Source organism: Rattus norvegicus, chromosome 20, assembly GCF_021556685.1.
Source record: "Rattus norvegicus strain SHRSP/BbbUtx chromosome 20, alternate assembly SHRSP_T2T, whole genome shotgun sequence".
In the NCBI taxonomy this organism is placed as follows: domain Eukaryota; kingdom Metazoa; phylum Chordata; class Mammalia; order Rodentia; family Muridae; genus Rattus; species Rattus norvegicus.
Genome location: NC_141553.1, coordinates 14269897 through 14289172, shown reverse-complemented (window position 1 = coordinate 14289172; position 19276 = coordinate 14269897). Strand labels below are relative to the sequence as shown.

Genomic DNA, 19276 nt, shown 5'->3' with positions numbered 1-19276 from the left:
TGAACAGTTAGGGTACTGTGAATAATTAGGCTGCTGTGAAAAGGAGTTAGGCTGGTGTGAACAGATAGGCTGGTGTGAATAGTTGGGCTAGTGAATAGTTAAGCTAGTGTGAGTAGTTAGGCTGGTGTGAACGGTGAGGTGTTAAGAGGAGTGAGGCCGGTGTGAACAGTTATACTCACTCATAGAGAACCATGGAGATAGTTCTATTCCCCAGAACTCCCCTATCCCCACCCCGCTCCTTAGCCCTTCTGAGCCCTAGTTTCCCCTATGTAAAAAAATGGAGACAGCAGCTGGGCAGTGGTCCAGCACTCCAGGAGGCAGAGGCAGGTGGGTCTCTGGGAGTTCAAGACCACCCTGGGCTATAACCAGGACTATCTCCCCCCCCCAAAAAAAATGGAAACAACAGTGTGTACCCTGCAGCAGCCATGCAAATTATGTAAAGGAGTGTGCTTGGATCTGGTAGGAAGACCTTAAGTGTCTGTGCTCGTACAAATGATGCTCATTGCTGTGTAGGAGAAATAAAGGTGGCCCAGGCTGGCCCGGGTGTCCCCAGATAAGTCCCAGATCTCCCACCTGGTATCCCAGTTGGCTTCTGTCCCTCTCGGATCTGGGCTTCTGAAACCTGTTTAGCCATGGACTCTGGGAGCCGCATTCTGGACCACTATAGGGTAGGATTGTGGCCCTCACCGTCCTCCTTGACAGTCCCGGACAGCAACATGTATGGGCTGAACCTTTGCAGAGGCTCAGGCCTGAGCAGCAGCTCTGAACTCAAAGCCTGTAGTATCGCAGACAGATGCTCGAGTTTGGCCTCCTGGCCCTGCAAAGGGGAGGTGGGCCTGCCCTTCCTCCTGGTTTTGAGACACCAGGAGGCAGGTTTACTCTTGTTTTCTCCAAGTGTGGTCATATCTCCCCTTGCCTGTCTCTTCACAGCTCTGCTCTACAAACCTGTGGACCGGGTGACGAGGAGCACACTAGTCCTTCACGTGAGTCCCATTGGGGAGCATGGCATCTGCCTCCCAGGGAGGCCAGGGTCCTCCACTCATCCTCAGACCAGCTAGAGAAGGCCCCTTCACTGGGTCTCTTGTCTTGAGGTTAATGCTGGCCTTTTGCCGGTCTCTAACCTGTGCCCTGCTATTCTACTGCCAACACCTTTATTGAGAATGCAGGACCTTCCCAGAGGTGGCTGGGGGACAGAAGTGCCCCCAGTGGAACAGACAGGGAGGGCTTATCCTATCCCACATGGGCAGGGGTCTGTAAGTGGAAATGTGGCATTGCAGCGAAGTGTGTAAGCGTGTGTAAGCGGAGGTTTCATGGAAAATGGGCAGGGCAGGGCAGTTGGTGTTACCTCCCACCTCGCAGTGTAGGGCACAGGGGGAGACCCACCACCAGGGGGTTCTCTGTACTGAGAAAACAAAACAGAAGCTCCCCATGCCAAGGGAAACCTGTTAACAGCATTCATGCTGACAAAGCCTACCCAAATATTTTGTTCCCTCCCACTAAGGAGCCCCCACTAAGGGCTTGTGTGTGAACTAACGTGGTGAATATCTTCTTTTAATTGCTCAGAAGGTGCCACACTGTAAGCGTTCACACCACCTTCATCCTATTAATGACATAGATGGAGATTTTTGTTTCATTTTGGCCCAGGCGACTTTGCTTCATTTGTTACAACTATGTAGCATTCCACAGTGCACCCGGGCTTTGCTCTGTAGCCTAAGCTGCCCTGGAACTCATGGTTCCTCTGCCTCAGCCTCCTAAGTACTGGGCTTAGAGGTCTATGCTACTGTATCCAGCTTTTTTGTTCTTCATGGAGCTCTGATGGAGTTTTGGGATGGGGCTGGAGGGATGACTCAGCGGTTAAGTACTGCTCCTCCAGGGGACGTCAAGCTCGGCTCTTAGTACCCACGTTGAGTGAGTCACCGTCACCTGTAAGTCCAGCTCCAGGGGAATCTGATGCCTCTGAGTTCTGCACACAGGAGCTATCAGGGTGACAGATCTTGAAGCAGCCAGTCCCATCGCAGTCGAAAGCAGATGATGAATGTGTACGTGCTGTGGCCAGCTAGCTCTCTGCTCTTACACAGCTCGTGATGCCCCAACTAGGTTCGGCGCCGCCCACAGTGGATAGGTCTTCCCCTGTAATTAAGACACTTCCCCACAGGTATGCCCACAAGCCATCCTGGGTCTAGACAACTCCTCATGAAGGCTTTCTTTCTAGACGATTCTAGGATTGTGAAACAGTAACAGTTCACAAGTCCTGGCCAGGTGGCCCGTCCATTTGACTCTGAGATGCTGTCATCTGCCCGTGGCTGTGACTGGTCCAGACATTTGTGTAGCACAGAATCCTGGTAGAGAAAACAGCTGCTTAAGAGGGATGGAGGAAAGGTGGACCTACTCATCTCTCCAGGTTCTCTTTGTAGTTAGGGTTAGGAGTTGAGGGGTGGGGGTTGTTTCTCTCAATCAGGGAGCTGCTTACCATGGGCAGGAACAAAACTGCCCTTGTAGTATATAAATTAGCAATATTTCTGTCAGATTAGGAAGAAGGGCTAAGGCACTCATCTGAAGGAAGGGGAACCTGGAGGAACCAGGGCTTTCTCCCAGCCTTGTGTGTGTGTGTGTGTGTGTGTGTGTGTGTGTGTGTGTGTGTGTGTGTGTGTGTGTGTGTATGCCAGGAGTTCTGGGCCATAATCAGTTCTGCCTTCAGGATACCAGCATCAATGGCCAAAGACATTTGGCCATCAGAGCTGAAAATGAGGATTTAGAGGCATCTAGTGCACCCAGAGGCCCTCAGTGATGCCAAATGTCTATACCACACAGGCATTTTTATTCCACCATAAAGCATTTATCTAGCCCCAGTGTTAATAATACCATGGGCCAGAAACCCTGCCCTAGGTTTTTATAATAATGACAGCTTCTTCTTCTTACTGGGCACATGGGTATGCCATTGGGGCAGGTGTCTACTTCTAAGAAGAAGCTCACTGACAGTAGGCCTGCAGCTCTGAATTGCACGCAGTGTGACTGGATGGTTTCACACCGTGGACTGTACCAGTCCCGTTCTGACTAACTCCGGTCTTCCCACCGGGAACAGGACTTGCTAAAGCACACTCCATCCAGCCATCCCGACCATTCCCTGCTGCAAGATGCCCTCCGCATCTCTCAGAACTTCCTGTCCAGCATCAACGAGGAGATCACGCCCCGCCGGCAGTCCATGACCGTGAAAAAAGGAGAGGTGAGCGTGGCTGGTGGGGGACATGGGGCAGCCTCAGTCTTGGGCACAGCGCAGGACATGTGCTGGGTGTCCTTGGGGAATTCATAACTCTGCAGGGTATAGCATAGTCATGTATGTAGGACGTCAGGGTGACGTTGATTGGGTAATCCTGTACTGCCATGGCCACAGCAGCCTTCTGTCCTTGGCCCTCACTCAGCCACCTCTTGGGCTTGGAACAAATCTCGCCGTAAGCACAGGTCCCCATCTGAAGCAAGAGTGAACAGGAGGATAGCATGTTGTTTGCCTAGAACTGCATTTCCTCCTGATCTTTTCTTGGAAAGCCATGAACACTAGATGTAAGGTTTTGAATGACAAAGAAAAGGATTCACAGTTTAGGGGCTTGAGTCTGGCTGAGGAAGTGGATGTCTTCAGCCCAGAAACTCCATTCTCCTCCCTTTCCCTATGACATCCGGCGATGGCGATTCTCTTTCCTTGCGTCATCAATAAGCAGCCCTCATCCTGTGTTCTTGCCGCCCTTTGACAGAGGAGCCCGGCACATTGGTAGGCACATACCATTTCCATTGGGTGACATCTGGTGAGCTCCACACAGGTACAGGGCAGGGAGCTGCAATCTGACACGAGCTTTTTGTCAGAGATGGTGTTAAAGGTAGGCGAGCAGCTGCCTTATAGCCTCTTGGGTCTTGTGCATAGACAGGACAGTCAAGTTTACACTGGGCATGGAAAGATCATGTGACTGGCTGTGGTTGCCTCTGGGAACCTCTTCTTCCTTTTCTGGCCCACGTGCTTGGTGAGTTTTCTTCCCTCTGTCAGTGCATTGACAGGCAGGCTGCTCTTGTTTTGTCCTCTGTCTTAGTTAGGGTTTTACTGCTGTGAACAGACACCATGACCAAGGACAACAGTTAATTGGGGCTGGCTTACAGGTTCAGAGGTTCAGTCCATCATCATCAAGGCCAAAACATGGCAGCATCCAGCTGGAGCTGAGTTCTACATCTCCATTTGAAGGCTGCTAGCAGAATACTGACCTCCAGGCAGCTAGGATGAGTCTTACAGCCCACACTCACAGTGACACACCTACTCCAATGAGGCCCCGCCCACTCTGCAAAGACCATACCTACTCCAACGAGGCCACGCCCATTCTGCAAAGCCCACCCCTTCTAGTCATGCCACTCCCTGAGCCGAGCCTGTACAAACCATCCCACCCTCCACGTGCTTTTCTGGGAATCGCTGTTCTACAGTTGAGTTGAAAGTACACACTTAACCACGGTCTGACTGGGCTTAATTATGAGTGAGGCACCTGGTCACATTTCTCACAGTGGGCCAGGAGGAGCCTAGGAAGAAGAGGGAACCGCCCTTCAGTTCCATCACCAGACCCATCCAGGCTTTGGTTAAAGCCAACTCGGGCTCCATCCCGGTATCCTGAGGGCTTCCTTGAGCATTCCAGCACTCACAGACACTCCCTTCGATACCTGTTCCTTGTCTCTACAGTAGGGTAGGGGCTCACCTCCCCCAGCCTCACAGTGGTCTGACTTACGGACAGAGCAGTCAATGGCAGCTCTTATAACCCACACCCACAGTGACACCCCCGCTCCAATAAGGTCACATGTACTCCAACGAAGCCACGCCCGCTCCAAGGCCACGCCCGCTCTACCAAGGCCACACCCACAGTGGGCCTGGCCGTGGGTCCACCACTCAATGATCATTAAGCCCACTGAAAGCAGAAGTGGGACCCTAGCTTTTCTAGCTAGTAACCCCTGGGGGGGGGGCGGAAGTGTTGACAGAGCAGTCCCCACCTGGTTGTTTGGTACATGCAGGACCTGGGAAGCAGGTCTCATGTGGAGTTCACTGGGCCCTGTACCAGCTTCTCACCTAAGGCCAGTGGATAAGAGCAGAGCACATGGCTTCCCTATCAGCGTCCGATATATCTAACCGGGTGACCGACCCACATCTGCCAAGGTCTCACGTGTGCCTCACTGGGTGCCTGCTGCACACACCCATCCCACCTGGTGCCTTTTCTCTTTGGTCAACTGTTCATTTAGGAGAGCTTGACAGGAGAAGCAAATGCTTGAACCGCTCTTGCCTCACCCCTTAATGTAGGACAGAATCCGCTCCTGTGTCCCTCCCTGTTTTCTGTTTAGGATCCCTGAAAACGAAATATTCAGAGCATAACTGCCTTAGGGACTAAGAGATCTCAGCCCCAGTTAGCAGCTGTCTGCAGGTCTGGAGGGTAGAATGCTTATGAAGACAGGAGCTCGTACCTGCAGAGGGGCTACCCCAGCTGCTAGAGGGAGAGAGGACTAATCTTTTGGTTTTTTGTTTGTTTTTTTCAAGATTCATTTATTATATAAGTACATGGTAGCTGGTAGACACACCAGAAGAGGGCATCGGATCCCATGACAGATGGCTGTGAGCCACCATGTGGTTGCTGGGAATTGAACTCAGGACCTCTGGAAGAGCGGTCAGTGCTCTTAGCCACTGAGCCATCTCTCCAGCCCAAGAGAACTAGTCTTAGAGGCTTTGAAAATGTACAGTTCTACTTAACACCCCTTCATCCGGCTCTGTGGTTGCCTCAGGGCTCACCTAAGGCAGGGTGGCAGACAGGTGCCTGTATGTGTGCCCTGGATGCCCAGGCATATGAGCTCCTCCTCAGCGTCCTCCTCAGCTTCCTTCCAACAACACGGTGCTTGATGCTGTAGGACAGGTACCATAAGGACAGCTTTCCAACCCCATGTCGATCCGCACCCACGGCTTGCCCGTGACATGAGCGTCTGTGCTCTCGAAGCATCGAAACAGACATGGTGACGTAGAGATGCCATCTGTGTTGGAGATGGTGCAGACCACCCTTCATGTTACTAGCCAGGAAAGAACCTGTAAGCCTCCCCGTGGGATGGGTCAGGGCATTGTAGAGAGACCCAAGTATGAGCTAGGGGCAGCACCTGACCTCTAGTCAGTCTGCTCTGATCTCTTCATGCTTTTTAGCCAAGTCTTCCCGCTCCAGAGCTGGCCCTTTTATGGTAGTTTCTGGGCAGCGTTAGAGGTAGTTTCCAAACTGAACAGAGGCCAGCAGCCTCTGGCAGGCCAGAATCCTCGCCCTAATTCACCAGGATTCTAGCTACCCAGGATGGGGAGTCCGGGCTCTCCTCTCAGCTTCTGGATCAGAGGATCTTGGAGACACATTTTCCTTCCAGGCCCCAGTCCTGTGAGCTGGTGGGTGGGTGCATACTTGTTTATCCGAATTAACTTCACAGTTAGAGAACTAGATCCCTGCTGCTGGGTAATTTCCTCCAAGTGGTTGTTGCCTCTCCGCTTTGAGGTCTGCAACTAGGGCTTTGCAGGAGATTCGAATGATCCCAGTTCTCTGCCTGGGATCCTAGAGGCCCCTTGTGGAGGGAGGCGGGCAATGGGTTCCGAAGGTGCTTTACAAAGGAACCGTGCTGGCGAAGGTGGACGGTGAGAGCAACGGAGCTTAGGTGGAGAATGCTAGGCTTACCTGCTGCTGCTTGAAAAGACCTGGGGGACTAAGGAAATCTATACCTCGGTACTAGAGCGCTTGCCTATCATGCTTGAAACACTAGACTCCGTTCCGGCAACACGTACACACACACAGAGTTGTTGAGTAACTGCAGCTGGAAAAGTCAAACCCATTCACAAGAGGTCTTAAGGAGCAGTGGTGAGCCAAGATGGGAGAAGGCTGAGACACCCACCCCACTCCCCACCCAGTAGTAGGAATGCTTGCTTGCTGTCGTGAACTGGGACACATTGTCCACAGCCCAAGCAGAGGATCAGAAATGTAAGTATAACACAATATCAGAATATACAAGAGTCCCGGGCTCAGTCCTCAGACCACAGAAGCCTCAGCAAATGGTGTCCAGTAGTCCCTGTGAGGCCCTATGTGTGTGTTGTCTCATTTAATCCCCCTGTCCCCCAAATGCCACCAAGCAGGTCTCTCCGTATTCATCTTACTTCTTCTCCTACGGCACTAACCTGGAACCCAGGTCCTTGTCCATGCCAGGCAAACCCTTCGTCACTGAGTTACAGTCCAGCCCCTGCCCCAGCCACCCCGTGTGATCGAAACCGAGGCAGAGATAAAGTAAACACACTGCACCAAGGAGAAAGAGGGTGTGTACGTTAAATCCACAGAGCGCACTTCTAAATTTAGTCTGCCCAAAGGAGGCCCGGGTTGGGCAGGTTCCCAAGCAATGCCAGGGGACAGGCTGAGAAAGCAGAGGGAATCCCAGTTCCCCTCACTCCCAGGGTGCCCGGCCATGTCGGCAGGCGATGGTGTCCCTTGCAGCTGGTATTTCCTACCTGAATGAGGAACGCCTACCCCCTCCACATAACAAACGCACACATATCTTCATCCATTGCCCTCTCCCACGACAAGGGGACAGAGACACCTGCATAGGGTCTCCTACCACACAGAGAAACCAGGACGCACATTGTTGTGTTTTATAAAAAAGAAAACGAAGAAGGGGCGTGTTTGGTGGAGGTGATGTAGGGTGAGGAGGAAGGGAGTGCCTCAGCAAACCCATGCTGCTTCCCCCTGAGGTACCAGTCACATGACAGTATAGTATAGATCAAAGTTTATTTAGGGCATGGGGAAGGGAGTTGAGGGAGGGAGGGAGGGGGAGAGAGAGAGAGAGAGAGAGGGAGGGAGGGAGGAAGAAGAAGGAGGAGGAGGAGGAAGAAGAAGGAGGAGGAAGAGGAGGGAGGGAGGGACGGAGGGAGAGGGAAAATTAATACACAGGAGTAAAGGCCAGCCATGAGCATGTGGTGGGGGGGGGGGGGATAGGGAGAGAAGGGACAGAGGGGAAGGAAGAAGAGAGCAAGAGAAGAGAGTGAGGAAGGGGCAAGCAGCCCCTTTTATAGTGAGTCAGGCACACCTGGCAGTTGCCAGGTAACCGTGGGGCAGGGCGGAGCCTAGAAGGAACACCCAACAGTCTCACACTCACGCAGGAGCCTGCACACAGTCCGGCCATTTCAGCCAACCGGCCTCTCTGAGTTACAGACTCTTTGGATCTGGGTCCAGTGAGGTCCTGGGCTGTCTGTCTTAGGGCAGGAGTGGGTGGGAGGCTGTCCTGGGTGAGACTTTGAGTCAACAGTTTTTCCTAACCGGCTGGCCTCTCACTGTTGAGGCTGTTAGCAGAGGTGGTCCAGCCTTGACCTCGCCTGTGTGCCCTGGAGAGTAGAAGCAGGCTGGAGCGGAAGCCATTACTGGGCACCCTGTGCTTCCGGATCTATAATGAGGCTGAGGGGCACTTCTGATTCAGGTGTCTCCTGGGCAGACAAAGCCTGAGCCTGAACATTCCCAGACTGGGGCCCAGGGCTGGCAAGGTTGGCTGGGAAGTGTTTGAGGGCCCCCTGTGATGAAGCTGGGGGGAGGGATTAAGTAACCGTTGAGATGTCAGAAATATTTTTTACAACCAAGCTAAGCCTGCCTCTTGGAAGCTCTTAAGCCTGCAATCCATTGAGCATTCAGTGAGCTCTTGTCTGGACGTTACTGACCCACAGCTTCTAGGCTGAGCTTAGGGTTCCCTCTGCTGGCCATTGCAAAAAGTTCAGTTACTTTGTACAGAGAAAAGACTGCCACCTTGTGGTCTGAGGACTCATCTCTGTGTCCTTACTGAGGAAGCAGCCGTGTAATCATTCTCCGTGCAGATGTTGGTGTTCCGTATCCTGTATCCCTCTACCACTGACCTAAAAAAAAAAAAAAAATCTAGATACCCAGTTTCTAGAATCTTCCCTCCAGCCTCATACATGTCTTCAGATCTGTATAGTGTTGCCCTGGGGAAATAGCTCATCCGTTTAAAGGCTAGGCTCACAGCCCCAAAGACAACTGCGGGTATACTGTTTCTTGAATCTTGTAGCTATGATCACCCAGAAAACCTTCTGCCCTGTGGAAGTATGTATGAGAGAGTGAGGGAGTCATGGTCTTAGCATGCTGGTAGCCTTCCTGCCCTTCTACATATGGGCACTGGCCTGTAGGAAATACTTGGCTGTCTTGTGCAAGCAGTTAGGTGACCATGAGGAGCTAAGCTGCCTGTGTTGGTGACATGTAGCTCTCCATGTCAGGGGATCTCAGGGGACCTGCCCAGGCTGCACTGGATTCTAACTTCTGTTCCTACAGAGCGTGGGGAGTAGAACTTAGAAGTCAGAAGCCGTAGGCCCAGAGGAACTGGGCTCACTGCACAGCCCCAGTCCACTGTGATGAGGGTAGGGAGCATCCTGCTTCTCAGGGGGAGTAGGGGTGCAGCCACACCTCAGGCTGAGGTAGGCAATAGGCTTCCATGCACTTTGTTGTAAACGTCTGCCCTACAGATCCTTCCCAGGCAGTGTCAAGAGCAATCAGCCTCTAGAAAGCCTTTCTGGAGCCAAGAGCTTCCCCAGGCTTGTGAACTCCTAAGGTCAATGAATACCCTGCTGTATGCCATCCTTGGGATGGCCTTTCTGGGGGCCATTTTCTTCTCTTTGAATTGAGCTTGGGGGTGGCTCACAGTAGCCACACCTCACCCTACCTCTGTCCTTTGTGTGGCACATCGCCCAAGCCACATGAGATGTCTGACTTTGTTTTAATACATTGATGGCTTACCTCATCGAGCCCGCTTAGCCACGTCTTGAGCTGTACACGTGAGGTGGACTGTCCCTTGGCTCTCAGATGGACTGTGGAGGTACAGAAGGCTCAGGGCCTGCAGGGAGACTATCTTCATATTCTTTTACTTGTCCTAGGCCCTGTCCACCTCTGTCACACATCCTATGCTGCCCACCTGTTCTCTCTGTTGGCTTTGTTCCTAGGCAACAGATGTCTGGGCGGAGATCAGAGGTGGGGTCCACAGCTTTGTGAAGCCTTCAGCGTTCGACTCAGCCCTAGACTCAGCCCATGTCCTCAGCACTGCCTCTTCTCAGAAAATTCCTGGGCCCATCTTCTCACTACTGAAAGGCTGCCCAGTCAGGCCCTGGAGTACCGTGTGTGCCTGGGAACAATCACTTGACAGGAGTATCCCTTTTATGTGGCTAATCTCAAGTTAACACCTTCGCGAGGCATTGGTCACCCCAAAGTAACGTCCATCTCTGCCCTATTCTCTGGTGTTCTTCTGGGGGCCAAGCATCTAGAAAGGACTCAGAATCGTTGGCTGAATAAAAGAGATGCCAGGAGTCACATCTATTAGCAGGCAAATAAAATAAATAGAACATTCTAGGAAGTTAATGTACAGGAAGTGAAAATCCCCAAAGAGGTTTCTAGGTGATCTCCTTGCTCCTGCTGAGCCCAGAGGGCCCAGTATCCCCCTTCCCACCCCATCCATCACCCTGACTTGCCCCTGTCTACACCGTGCCCACAGCACCGGCAGCTGCTGAAGGATAGCTTCATGGTGGAGCTGGTGGAGGGGGCCCGCAAGCTGCGTCACATCTTCCTGTTCACTGACCTGCTCCTCTGCACCAAGCTGAAGAAACAAAGTGGAGGGTGAGTGGTGTTGGCTGTGCCCTCCCTACAATGCTCCAGAGGGCAGTTTCTGACAGATATGAGTAACAATGTGGCCGGACCTCCTGCTCCTTACACTGTTTCCATCTGTAGATGCTGATGCCCTGCCATAGCGCCGGGTAGGGTGAATTTCTGACAGCTGTAACAATGTTACCAGACCTCCTACTCCTTAAACTGTTTCCAGAGTCTTTATATGGTACCAGGCTCAATCTGGAGATGTCATAGGACAGGGCCAATGACTTGTCTTTGCTTCCTGTAATGAGGGATAGACAAGGTTATGACTCCTATGTTGTTGGAGGAAGGTCTCTTCATAACTCATCTTAGAAGGGTGCGTGCCTGGGACTGCAGGGCTGAAGCAGGAGCCCTCCCCTGTCGGCAGGCAATCACTCGGAGGTACCTGTACTTCTGTCTTTCTAAGCTGTGATGCCTTCTAAGTTTTACATACACCACTACCGGTAAATTGCTCGGAATATACACATGTGTGCACACACAGACTCACACCCCACTATCACAACCACCACGAGAGATTTGCCCAGGATACACCAGGTTGGAATGGTGCCAAGACAATCATGTTAGAACACACCAGAACACAGTGGGATCCCCTAACATTTCTACCGTGCAGATGAACTTAAATCAATCCACTCAGAAGGGAGCTTCCACCTCACCTGTCAAGTGAAGTGATTGCAACAGGTATATATATCACAGCCTCTCAAATTCTATGGCTCAAAACTTCAGTCCCGTCCTATCCAAAACCAGGGCCGCCAATACCTGCTGTCAACCTCAGCCTAGCTTGTTACATGAGATGTGTGTAGAGCTGTAAGTCAGGTAAAGAGTCCTCAAAAGCAGTGATGTTAGCAAAGGAAAGGTCAGTCTGTTAATGTTCCGCTTCCTCTCCACCCCAGCAAAACCCAGCAATATGACTGTAAATGGTACATTCCGCTCACGGACCTCAGCTTCCAGATGGTGGACGAGTTGGAGGCACTACCCAACATCCCTCTGGTGCCAGATGAGGAACTGGATGCCTTGAAGATCAAAATCTCCCAAATCAAGAGCGACATCCAACGAGAGAAGGTGGGACCGTCTGGGAGAGCATGTACCAGGTTCTGCGTAGTCTGAGTGCACAGTAGGCCCTCATGTGCACACCACACGGGTGCTTCCTCAGTCTTGGCCAGGCATCTGGTCCCACAGCTGGTCACCAGGCTCTGCTGGGACCCATGAGAGTTCCCAGCTCCCAGAGTACCGTCTATCTGATCCTAGATGGACCCTGGTTGTTTTGAGAACTTCCATCACCCCTTTCTCACCTTCTCATCTTTTCCTCTGCCCCATCCTTGAATCCTGAGAAAACCTGGCCTAGGGTAGGCTCTGATTTTTCTCGTGGAAGATGTAAATTTAATCAACCCAATAGGAAACAAGCTGGAAGATTATTACTCACATATGCTGCACAAGAAAGGCATATAGGGTGGGAGAAACATTTTCCCACCCCACCCCCGCAAGTCCCATCAATTAGAAATGAAAAGTCAGGCCAAGAAAGGGTGCGTACTCGGGACAACAGAAGCGTTCTCTTGCTTCCCTTCACTACGAGATGGTCTTGGTGAGCTCTCCTGGCCAGTTTCCTGGGCCTAAGCAGTCCTCACAGCTCAGCCTTCTCCACAGTTGGAACTTATAGTTGAGATGTGTGCCGTTTCACCTTGTACACCTAGCAGTGTATAAGCAATGGGGTATGGGTTGATTTGGGTTCTCACGCAAGTGTTTGAGTGCTGTGCGTAAGGGGAGTTTAAAAAGCAGAGAGCCTGGACACCCAGGCAGGGGAGGGGCATCTAGGGTGTGGCTTTGTGCTGTCATACTTCGAAGTTCTTGTCTCTGGAGCCTTTGGGGTTCACCATGCTGATGCTCAGGCAGTATCCATGGAGATGTGCTTAATCACTGGGTGGAGACCCGCTTAGGCTGTCGAGGATTCGGTGGTCTGGGATGGGAGGCTGGAGAGTGTGGCTGCTTTGGATTGCAGACCCCTGATTTTTTTTTTCCTGGAAAACGTGTAGAAGTTTTAGAAGTGTAAGGAGTGAGAATGAGCCCCTACAATCTGGGGTGAATCCAGGCCAGAGTAGGGGCCTGGCATTAGCCACAAAGGAGCTGTATCTTCGGAAGACTGGCCTCAGCTCAGGGACACTCCATGGATCCCTGATGGGGTGGATACAGCAGGACAGGTCCTCTTCAGCCTGTATGCCCCTTCCTCGATTACCACACTGCAAGCCTAGCACGTTTAGCAAGCACGCAGAAAAGCCCTGTAGCTTCAGAAAGGGAGACCCAAGACCACAGTAGATATTTGGTCATTTATTCATGGCCTCTGTAGTAGAGCGTCTCTGAGCAGAACCACTCTGGGGTCCTCAGGGCTACTGGTCCCTACTGCCTACTGGTGTGCATTTCCATCCCCCATCATGCTCTTCTCCATCTGGCAATTGGGGTTAAGGTTTATGAGAGGCCGCAGTCTTCTTTCCAGGGTGTAGTGGCCTCGGGAAGGTTCCACACAGCTCAGGACAGGCAGAGGTTTTCTGACTAGACCATGGTGGTGTTCATCTTATGTACTAGGGCCCTCTCTCCCCTACCCAACATCCCAGGGGCCTGATATTAAATGTGACCAAGGCAGAGAGCAGGTAGAAGGTTCCCTGGGTCCTAGGCACTCCTGAATATTGTCCAGCTTTTGAAAAAGCTAAATGCCTCTCCTGCTTTTATGAGAAGCCCCGATTCCTTTAGGAAGGAATTTGAGCACAGCTCTAGTTTGTCCTGGGGCTCAACCCTAAGGAGAAGGCTATTCACATCCTCTAAAGGGCACCAGCAACAGCCGAGGAAGGCCCTGGGCTGTACTGAGCAGGCAGATGCGATCTCTGGAGCCCAGGGTTAAGGGTGGAGAGCAGTGGGCCACAACTAAGGAAGAGCAGGTGGCATTGGCTCCAGATGAAAGGGCAGGACTCTTCTCTCTCCACAGAGAGCAAACAAGGGCAGCAAGGTCATGGAGAGGCTGAGGAAGAAGCTGTCAGAGCAGGAATCGCTGCTGCTGTTGATGTCCCCCAGCATGGCCTTCAGGGTGCACAGTCGCAATGGCAAGGTGAGTGCCAGCCTTTGCCACAGCCGTCAGCACAGGGGAGCATCCCCATTCCGAAAGAGATCACTGCAGCCCTTCACATGTCCCTCTGATGGCGCTTTGGGCTATCACCTCCATAAGCCGCTGACTCAGCTCCTACATCTGGGAAGGGGCAAGGGCAGCAGGGAGGGAACAGGGTCAGCATCACGCATGAGTTTGCAAATGTGACCAAGTACAGGAGCTCTACCTAGAGAACTCCGGGGTCACTGGCATTCTCTTCCCGTCTGGTTCCTGGTGCCATCTATAGCCTGAGCCTCTCGCTCCAGAGCCCCGTAGTACTTGTAAACACATAGGACGGTTCATTCTTTCTTTAACACATGGCAGGGAAGACAACTGACAGACTTTGGAGACCCTTGTCTCCGTCCTGTCTTCTTATGCAGAGGTCAGATGGCCATCAGCCCTAACCTCAAAGAACTACCTTATAACCCACCCCTCCGTATCCTTACTCTGTGCCCCCTCTGCCAGACTCATTCCCTGAGCCAGACATTTCAAGTGAGGCTTATGCTGGACACAGGCTATACTGTGTGTGGATACCATGACCAGAAGTACAGTCAGTATGGGAGAGCTCTGCCGTGAGCACGCCTGGACTCAGCCAGCTCCTGTGTGTGTCAGGCCGCCCGCGGGGTTCTCCCGGTATTGATTTAGCCAGACTCCGAGATAACTGGGGTATGTTCTTCTCGTTCACCGTAGAGTTATACATTCCTTATTTCCTCTGACTATGAGCGAGCCGAGTGGAGAGAAAGCATCCGGGAGCAGCAGAAGAAATGTGAGTTTCCTGGACCCAGAGAACCCAGCCTTCTGCCTTCGGGGCCAGATGGATTCTCTGTGGGCAGTTGTTGATGTTCTACCTCTCTTCTCTTCTCTTCTCTTCTCTTCTCTTCTCTTCTCTTCTCTTCTCTTCTCTTCTCTTCTCTTCTCTTCTCTTCTCTTCTCTCCTCTCCTCTCCTCTCCTCTCCTCTCCTCTCCTCTCCCTTCCTTTCTCCTTCTTCCCCTCCCCCTCCCTCTCCCCTTCTCCCTTCTTGTTTCTCTGCTCCTCTGATATTCTTTTCAGAGGGGCTTTAGACCCTGGACAAATGTATGGAGCCCCATCTAAATCTGTAAGCATGTACGCTCCCCCATCCTGCCCTTTGACCTGAGATTCCTTCCCTAGGCTGTCCCAAATCCCTCATCCTGGCTGACTGTTCCTCACACAGGCTCACACACCTTCCTGACATAATCCCCAGTCTCCTTGGGCCTCCTCTGTTCACCAGCTACTCCCTTGGGGACTCCATTGTCCTCCCTCTACAAGCAGTGATGCAGGAGGAGCCTTTGGCTGGACCCACCTAAGGAACCATACCGTGCTGGTCCACTGTCCTCTGACCCGCTGACCCCAAGACTAGACACTTAGTCCTCACTGGAATGGCCCCTTCTCTCTCTAGATAATCCCTTCTCTTAGTGGCTTTATCCTTTTCCAGAACTTTTATCTGTTCTTTGGGTTCTGGGACAGTGTTGGGAGTAGAGTGGTAGACCTCACCCCAGATCCTGGGGCTGTGGCTGCTTCCCATTAGCCAAGGACTGTGTCCTCAGAGGCCTGCTTGTTCTGTAATGCTACAGCAGCTCTGGTTGAAGTTGGAGTTTGGGTTCAGTTTCTGCAGAGGCAGCTGTGGGCTGTGCAAGCCTCTGACCCCCCATCCTGAGCTCTCCTCTCCAAGGCTCATCGTTTATGCCCTGGCTGAGCTAAGACTACCTCTTCTTTTCAGTGCTGCTGTGCCCAGGAATAGACCAAGGGACTCCTGCCAGGGCTTGTGTCTCAGAGATTCTTAGCTTAACATGGGGATCCAAACCCATTTCCAGGCTGGCAGCATCTGTCCCTGCTCAGAGGTGCACCCAGAAAAACAAAATGTCACCTGACAGATAGACACAAACCCACCTCAACAGAGTAGAGGACAGAACTACACGGATGTCTGTCTGGGGATGTCTACCAGGGTGGTGCGTCCAGGCTGACCTGTCCTATTCCAGCCTGCCTTGTCCCGCACTCAGGCGGCAGGTCAATGCTTGTGAACACGAGTCTGTAAGCGATATTGGCAATCTTCCCAGGAGCCCTGGGGCCTGGGCTCTCTGGGACCTCATCTTGCTCTGGCGCTAAACCTGCATTTCAACTGGGAGCCATCAAGCCCCAGTGGGGGCCCTGCTAATCCCCCCCACACACACTTGTGTTGTGAAGGCCATGCGAGAGGGCCAACAACTGACCTGTCTCCATACCTGCTCGGCCTCCTCAGGTTTCAAAAGTTTCTCTCTGACATCTGTGGAGCTACAGATGCTGACCAACTCGTGTGTAAAACTTCAGACCGTTCACCACATTCCACTGACCATCAACAAAGAAGGTAGGGTTGTGCTCCCGGGGGTCAGGATGCTGGGTTCCTGGGGGTCAGGCTGATCCGTTTGGAGCAGTTTCTCCCCTTGAAGCTATTGCTGGGCAAAGTGACTGACCATGGCTTTTGTCTCCCTGGCCATAAGGCTCGTGACACAGTCAATACAGTGGGTAGAGACCTGGGCTAACACTTTTGAGTCACACCAGGTTTCGTAATCAGTGCCGCACAGGGCTCTGTGGTTAGGCGCCCTTACTCTGCCCACACCCACGTCACCCTGACCCCTTTTCCTTGCTTTGGAGCTGTGTTTTGGTCACTCCTTTGCCTGTGCTTTGAGGCCAACTAGATCCTCAGATTCTAAATGCAGAATCCACAGAGGGCACATGCTCAGACGATAATACTACTGTGCCCAGTGCTGGATCAGCCTTACCCCACCCCCCACCCCCCGCCCATACCCTTGTGAGGCAGAGGGTTAACCTCCTTGGTTTCTTGCACAGATGATGAGTCTCCCGGACTCTACGGCTTCCTGCATGCCATCGTACATTCAGCCACCGGGTTTAAGCAGAGCTCAAGTAAGTAGCTTAGAGCGGGATGTGAGTAAACTTTAACCTGGAAGGATTGTCCCCTAAGAAGGGTGGGAGGCCTGGGCTACCCAGGGCAGCCAGTCAGGTGTCCAGCATGGGTGCCATTCTTCAGGGACCTTGCCTGTTGAAGCCTGCTGGGTACGGGATTGTTTTTCCCTGCCTCCCTCCCCACACATATCTGTCTCAGAGCCTGCATGCATGGGATGTCACCTGCCGGCAGGCCTTTTAATTATCAGGTCTGGAGTTTGAACCCAAAGCCTGATAGCACTTGGAAAGATGCCAGGAAGCCTCCGCTCCTTTGCAGCAACCCCACAACCCTGCCAACAGGAGAAGCCTTAGCTGTTGTGTTAAGTAGACAAGAGAATGCCCTTTTCTCTCCCAGCTAGCTGCCCTAGCAGTCTGAGGGGGACCACGCTGCAGCTGTACTGATCTCCTCGCCTAGCTCCTCTCTCAGCTCTTAGGCCCATGGTAGGAGACTGAAGGGCAAGTACAGTTTTGTCCCTTCCTTCCCATGACTGCCACAGAGCAAGAGCCTCAGCAGATACCGGAATGGAGCTGACGAGGGACCTGTGTCTAGAATGTACAGGAAACTCTTAAGAAAATGCAGTTAGGTTTTCTTTTAAAAAAGGTTTATTTATTTATCTATTGTGTATACAGTGTTCTGCCTGAGTATATGCCTGTATGCCAGAAGAGGGCACCATGATCCCATTACAGAGCCACCATGTGGTTGCTGGGAATTGAGCTCAGGACTTCTGGAAGAGCAGTCGGCGCTCTTAACCACTGAGCCATCTCTCCAGAGTAGTGGGTCGATGAGGTAACTCAATGGGTAGAAAAGCTACCCATGTCTCACCACCTAAGTTTGAACACTGTAACCCACAATGAAAGGGGAGAACGTACCCCTAGAAGCCATCTTCTGACTGTGAGCACAAAGGTTCATGCACATCATACACACATGCAGGCACACATAACACGCACACACAGGTATGCTCACACATGTAACACACACACACACTGATAGTGATGGCAACGGTGAAATCATAGATTTACATGTGGAAAGGATCTGGACACCTCCCCAAAGAGAGACACAAAGTTGGTCAGTACATGAGAAGATGCTTATCGTGTTAGGAAAACAAGAATTAAAACAACTTTGAGATACGTGTTCATATTCCTTGAATCAGTGATAATCAGAAACACGTACACTAGGACTGGAAGTGTTGCTCAGTGGTAGAGCCCTTCCTGGGCCTGAACAAGGCCCTGAGCTCTAACCCCAACACCTTAAAACAAAAGAAACATCGAACAGTATCAAATATGGGTGAGGATATGGAACGATGGGAACATCGTGTGCTGCATATGTAGAGGTCACAGCCATTTTGGGACATATTACAGATATTTTTGTTTGGTGCTGAGACCTAAACCCAGGGCCTTGTGCATCTGAGCACAAGCCGTACCACTGAGCCACACTCCCATTGCACAGTTCCTTACAAAGTTCGACAAACCTCCCATTCATGTATGCCGCCAGTACCACCCTTAAGTGTTCACCTTAGAGACCTCCCATTCATGTATGCTGCCAGTACCACCCTTAAGTATTCACCTTAGAGAAGTTAAAGCATCTGTCTACGCAAAGTCTTGTGCAGATATACTCTGGCACCCATCTGATGACTTATCAAAAAGAAATGAACTGGGCTGGAGAGATGGCTCAGCGGTTAAAGGCACTGACTGCTCTTCCAGAGATCCTGAGTTCAAATCCCAGAAACAGCATGGTGGCTCACAACCATCTGTAATGAGATCTGATGCCCTCTTCTGGTGTGTCTGAAGACAGCTACAGTGTCCTCGTATACATAAATAAATCTAAAATCTCTTTTTTTAAAAAAGGGAATGAGCTGGCTACTGATAGATGAACATAAAAACACAACAAAGAAAATTATACCAAAAAAATCTATATATTGTATCATTCTGCGTATGTTAAATTTATAGAAAGGGCAAAGGTTGAAGTCAGACTATCAAGTGTTAGGTCAATGAAACTTATGATTGGACTGAAGGAGGCTTTGAGGGTAAATGCAATAGTTTTATGAAATTGTTGCATTGTTTGTATAAAGTTTATAACATCAGAAATTACCAAAGCTGGGCGTGGTGGTGTACTCCTATAACCCCATCCCTCTGGAGGCAGAAGGACCATGAACTCTCAGACAGTCTGGGTTGCATTGGGACATCCTGTCTCCAAAAATAAAAAATAAATAAATAAATAAATAAAAGCAAAATACAGCCATCAAGCCACATAGTTGCTGTAGATGAATTGCTGGAATGCACATGATTCCTCTGAGGCTGCAACAGGCTAATTCATCCCAAACTCTTCTCTCTTTACAGCCCTATGTATACTGGCATTTACTGGTTACATTAACTTCCTTTTTAATTTTTTGGCATTTATTTATTTGTGTGTGTATGCATGGGTGCCCCCATGACAAAGGCAATTATAAAGAAAGCCTTTAGAGTCCCTGACGGCAGAGTAAA

At 51.3% G+C, this 19276-nt stretch overlaps 1 protein-coding gene across 1 annotated transcript in view; it reads left to right on the top strand.

Moving 5' to 3' along the window:
• The window catches only part of Bcr (BCR activator of RhoGEF and GTPase), a 127576-nt gene that overhangs the window by 81846 nt on the left and 26454 nt on the right, over positions 1-19276 (top strand). Inside the window, 8 exon segments of the mRNA NM_001419609.2 lie at positions 931-983; positions 3083-3223; positions 10558-10679; positions 11600-11768; positions 13681-13800; positions 14527-14602; positions 16095-16199; positions 16682-16756. Coding sequence (NP_001406538.1) covers positions 931-983; positions 3083-3223; positions 10558-10679; positions 11600-11768; positions 13681-13800; positions 14527-14602; positions 16095-16199; positions 16682-16756 — 861 coding nt within the window.